Consider the following 5,467-nt stretch of genomic DNA (forward strand, 5'->3'; position numbering starts at 1 on the left):
TGTCCCAGGTGAAGGTCTACACAGATGAAAACCCCTCCATTTCTTTAGGCTAGCCAGCCTCTGACCATGGGACAGCCACAGTGAGGAACAGTGGCCAGTACAGCTGCACTAGGGCAGCAACACACTTCCTACACGTGAGCAGACACACCTCAGGGACAGCCATGGCTCAAGTTCAAGGGGAGTCACCAGCTGGCGGATTGGAGGAGAGGAAGGTGCTGCTCTGGGATCTGGCAGCACCCCTCCCTCTGGCTGCCCCTGATGCAGGGCCAATCTACAGGGCCCTAGCTTGTCCAGGATGCTGTCCACATGCCCTGACACCACCCCCACCTCCCCACCCCACACCTAGGACACATCAGGAGCCAGGGGAAAGAGGGGGGTGGGAAGATGCCCTGAACCAGCTCTGCTACTCACCATCCCCCTCTTGAGACCTGGGCCAGACCAGAGGGGACTAGATGTCCTCTAAGGCCCTTGGCTCTGGGATGCAGGGGCTGGGGCTGTGTGGGAGTTGCCTCAGAGCCCATGGGGAGGTGAGAGGCCAGATCCTGTCTCCCTCAGCCTCCTGGGGCCTCACTGTGCAGGACTTCCCTCCTGAGCCCTGGGCTAACTTCTCCCCAGAACTCTTCCTGTCCCCTCTCCCAAGCCCCATGAGGGAAGACCCCTGACCCCGAGATGCCAGACAAAACTCCACCCTCAGAGGCCAGCCTCATGGCTCCTCTTCTCCTTCTACAAGGAGGGCTGCACCTTGCAGAGCAGGGGCCTCCACTCAGAGCTCTGCATCCCAGCAGCCAGCAGGGAGACTCTGGGTTTACTGGTGTGAGGCAGCCCCTGGGGGCATCATGGTCCAGAAACAGAGCCCCCAGATGGAGATCAGGATGTGGGGTAAGTGGAGGAGGGATGGAGATATTCCTCAGGGGTCTGGGCATTGGGCAGTGAGGCCCCCTGGGAGTGGGGGAGTGTTCTCTAAGGGAGGTGGAGCCAGGAGTCCTGGTGTTCCAGCTGACCTCTCACCTGGGGTGCTGCCCCAGCTCCTGTGTCCTGTTCTCTGCTCACCCTGAGTTCCAGGACCCCTGGCCTTACTGTGGGGGACATGGTGAAGCTCCTCTATGAGGCTCAGAGGGGCTCCCCTCCTATCCTGTACTCATTCTACCTGAAGGGAGATTTTGGGGAACTGCTCAGCCCCCCACGGCGAAGCTGTCTCCCTTCTCTTCCCAAGGATGTCAGAGCAGGATGCTGGGAACCACACGTGTGAGGCTGAGAGCAGGGTCTCCATGGAGACAAGTCAGCCTGAGACATCCTCCCTGGATGGTACATCTTATCCCTCACCCACCTCCGAGCCCCATGCTGCCAGGACAGACCCCACTACTCCATGTACCTCCCACCAGGTGGGCACAGTACTGAGCCCATAGCAGGTACTGCACGACTCAGCATGAACCCTGCTTGGAGTATCTATTCACTGAACCGGTGGGGGGGGGGGGGGATTACAATGAAGTCCTTGGAGAATGGGCAGCACAGAGTGAGGGCCACATAGTCCTCCATAATAATGGCCCTTCCCTGCTGGACTCCTCTGAGTCATCCCTGATTCCCATCTCCAGGGCGTGTGCAGGCCAGGCCATGTGCTTGCCCCTCATGCCAGCCATCTGCCTCTTTTGTGCCTGTGTGGAGCACATTTCTGAATCTCATCCTCAACATGCATGGTCACGCCTCCTCATCCCCCAGGACCTCATGCCTTGTCCTCTCCGAGCAGCAGTAACTGTCTGGTTCCTCGGCTGTCTGCAAGTTTGCTTGTTGTGACGGTCATTGCTGCTGCACGTCTGGGTTATTTCAGACCCTGGAGAAAAACTGGTCAGTAACTCTTTTGGAATTTCTTAGGTGATGAGTCCCTGTGCCAGACACGGGCCAGCCTTTGGAATGCCAGAGCGTGACAGATCCAGTGCTTTCTTCTCCTTGGTATCGGTGGGAAGAGGGACTTCTTGTCACATGTCATACATAGAGGGACCCTTAGCAGCTTCTGAAACACATACACAATCACCCAGAGACGCACACAGACAGACGACTGCACACTAGGGCATGGACAGAGGCACACAAAGGACAAAACTCAGACAAGGTGACTAAAAAAACGCCAAGGCCTCCAACTCTCTCATTAAACTCAGCAGAACTCTGGTCTTAGCAGAAGAGAAAGAAAAACTGAGAACTCCAGTGTGTGTGCATACTCACGCACACGCTCCCTTGGTCAGTGTCCAGTGGGTGTTAACTCATCACAAGGAAACAGAAACAAAAGAACTGACCAATGACCTGGTCCCAATGCTGCTATTTCCTAATTTCTTACCTGGACCAATCTAGGCTAAGCAGGTGACAGGGCAGGTTCCCCAAGAGGCCCAATCTCCTATTCTTCATTCTCTAATTCTTCCAATCAGCGTCATTGGAAAAAAACAAATTTTTGTTAAAATTCGAATGTAGATGATTCTTTAGAGAAAAAGAGGGTAAATGATTAGATAAATAGCACTTTGGGTAATCTATTGATTTTGACACTCTCTAGACTCTCTTCTTCTTCCTGTCTTGGGCATGATAATTAAGCATCAAATTTGGCTTTCAAATCCATCACCTTGGGTGGCCACATGATTATGCCAACTCTAACCCTTACTTGCTTCAGGCCATGTTTAAGTCTGCCAATGCCAAAGCTATTTGGTGCCAGTTTACTTCTAGGCCTTCAAATCCACCTACAGAGTTTCACATTTACCCACTTACTCCAGGAGCAACACACTTATTTTCCACTTGTCAAGGGCAAATGTAATGGCTCTCATAGACCTCAGACCCAGATGTATTTATTCAAGCTTGCAGCTCTCTCTATTAAGGAATCGGTGGTGAGTTCTCCAGGAGCTGGGCCAAACTACTCTTGAGAAAGGCCACCAGTCATGCAACCCAAGTATTCCTTCCTGACCATCAGCCAGGACCCCTGAAAGGGTCTCTCCCCAGCTCTAGACCAGTCCCCCACCTCACCGGGCACCTCCATTACGGCTTGGGCCAGCCTCCAACTTCTTCTCCCCTTCTTATCTTAGCACTATTTGTCTGTCCCACCGCCCATCCTCACTTCTCTTCCTTCTAGTCTTGAGTCTGACACCTGTGTGGTCAGAGAAAGGTGAGGCAGGTCCAGAGTTAGATGGGAAGGCAGCTGGAGATGGGCCATGAACTGAAGATCTGTGAGTTCTACCATCCCTGCCTCTATACTAAAGCCTCCTTCCCCTGGCCAACCTGGCCTGGTATTTCTGTGCACTCACCCCTGAGTCAGAGCATTAAAGGCAAAGCAACAGGGCACAGCCGGCTCCTTAGCAGCCCAGACAAGGTGGTGGAGAAGCAGTCACTGGTGAAAGATCCTCAAGAGGAAGGTGCCTTTCATCGGGAGTAAAGAGCATCCCTCTTCGTGTGAGGATTCTGCCTCCCCACCCATCCCCACCCACACAGGGAGCACCTGTCTCTCATGAAAATAAGACTCCTGGTGATGTCCTCTGACCTCAGAGTCTCAGGGGCACGAAGCCTTCTTTAGAATGTTGCTCTGTGTACCCTCAGGCCCAGTCCCATAGGACACAAGCAAAATGGTCAGATCAACAGCTTTATTCTCCATACCTGGGTCTGGAAGCCCCTTCACCGTTTCCACGTGGCATATTTATTCCTCAACAAACAAAAATATTTACCACTAAAGATATTCAACAGCCCCAACTGGTTTGGCTCAGTGGATAGAGCGTCGGCCTGAGGACTGAAGGGTCCTAGGTTCGATTCCAGTCAAGGGCATGTACCTTGGTTTCGGGCACATCCCCAGTAGGGAGTGTGCAGGAGGCAGCTGATCGATGTTTCTAACTCTCTATCCCTCTACCTTCCTCTGTGTAAAAAATCAAAAAAATATATATTTTTTTTAAAGTTAAAAAAAAAAAAGATATTCAACAGACTGTACCTCTAAAGGCTATTTTCAAAGTGTTTTGACCTAGAGCTAGACTAATAGTATCACCAGAACTAGAATGTGGTCGTGCAAGGAGTCCACTTCCGGTAGCACTTACCTAGGCATAGATGTTCTGCTTTCTTTGTTTCAAAGGGTTTCTTTCACTACCTGTTGTTACACTTCCCATAAAACAGACTCCCGTCAAATTCACAGAGCTCCTTATTGAGTGAAGACTCAGAAACACAGCCCTGACAGGTGAGCATTAGGGATCTTTAATAATCAGGGGCCCCTCTGAGTCTCCATAAATGTCCTCTTGGTTTTTCAGGAGGCGCCATGTCCACAGATCTTACCCCAGTTAGAGCTAATGACTATTTCTTGGACACTGGTCATGAGCCAAGCGTTCTGAAATCCACATGTGACCCAGTTTCTAACCTGAGAGCTAATGTTTAAAGCTCTGGAAGCATCTGCTACCAGAGGGGCAGCATGTTAGTGGAGAAAAGCATACAAACCTGGATTCCAATTCTGTCCCCACCACTTACTGTTTGATCTTGGAGAAGTTACCTCTCTGAGCCTCAGAGAGGTAATGGAGAAAAGAGTACCGACCTTTGCAAGGTGGTTGCAAAGAATAACAGACACTGAATAATTAGGAAAAGAAGCTTTTTAGACATCCAGCCATGTGATGGTCACTGGATTAGGAGCTTTGCATGAATTTGAACTCCCTAACCCAGTGTCTGGTATATAATGTACAAAGTTATTAGCTTTTCCTCCTTCTAAAAAGCAGCCCAACTGGTGGGTCTGGGCCCTTTCCATGCAAAGTGTACCCCATCATTTCTGACCCTGCCTCTTACCAGTTTGTGATTTCCATGGTGCCACCCTACCCTCTAGGGTGTTTTTCAAAGGAAACATCTCATAAAAATTAACCATGTCCAGACCTGTGAATTGGCCCTTATAAACAAACCAGCCTTGGCCCTCCAGCAGCCTCCACTGACATTTTTTTCTCTTAGCCTCTCTGTCTCCACTGTCCAGCCTACTCTCTGAAGGTATTTGGTGAATTGCTGCTTTTGTATTTTCTAGGGCCCCTCTCACCCCTGAATCGGCCCCAGGCCCCAGGTGGAGAGCAGCACCCATTTTATGCCAGCGGTAAGGATTTCAGCAGGACCATGGTCTGCCATGAAGGCAGGGAAGTGTTTTTTAAGGGGAGGAGATGAAGGGAGCCCTGTGAGCCAGAGTTTCAGGATTCAGTCATCCAGGGAAGGAAGCAGATGGCTCTTGAGAAGCAGATGCTGTGGAGTTGGGATGGGAGAGGGAAGCAAGGAGGGAGCCGACCTCCAGGAGAGAAGGCAGGGGTGGTTAGACTAAGGTTTGGCAAACTGTGGCCATGGGCCAAGCCCTGCCAACATGCATTTTTGTAAAGAAAGTTGTTTTTTGTTTGTGTCTGGCTGGTTTCACACTAGACCCTAGTGGTTGCAACAGAGACTATGGCCCACGAAGCCTAAGATATTTACTATCTCATTTACAGAAAAAGTTTGCCAACCT

General features: G+C 51.0%; 1 protein-coding gene across 1 annotated transcript; it reads left to right on the forward strand.

Annotated features, from left to right (window-relative positions):
• Positions 1 to 519: 519 nt before the first annotated feature.
• FCRL6 (Fc receptor like 6) lies at positions 520 to 1,406 on the forward strand. Its single transcript, XM_059675004.1, is given in 5 exon segments — positions 520 to 527; positions 616 to 789; positions 791 to 879; positions 1,026 to 1,149; positions 1,151 to 1,406. Coding segments are annotated over 5 exon segments (651 nt in total).
• The last annotated feature ends 4,061 nt before the right edge of the window (positions 1,407 to 5,467 follow it).

Source organism: Myotis daubentonii, chromosome 18 (genome assembly GCF_963259705.1).
Source record: "Myotis daubentonii chromosome 18, mMyoDau2.1, whole genome shotgun sequence".
Taxonomy (NCBI): Eukaryota; Metazoa; Chordata; class Mammalia; order Chiroptera; family Vespertilionidae; genus Myotis; species Myotis daubentonii.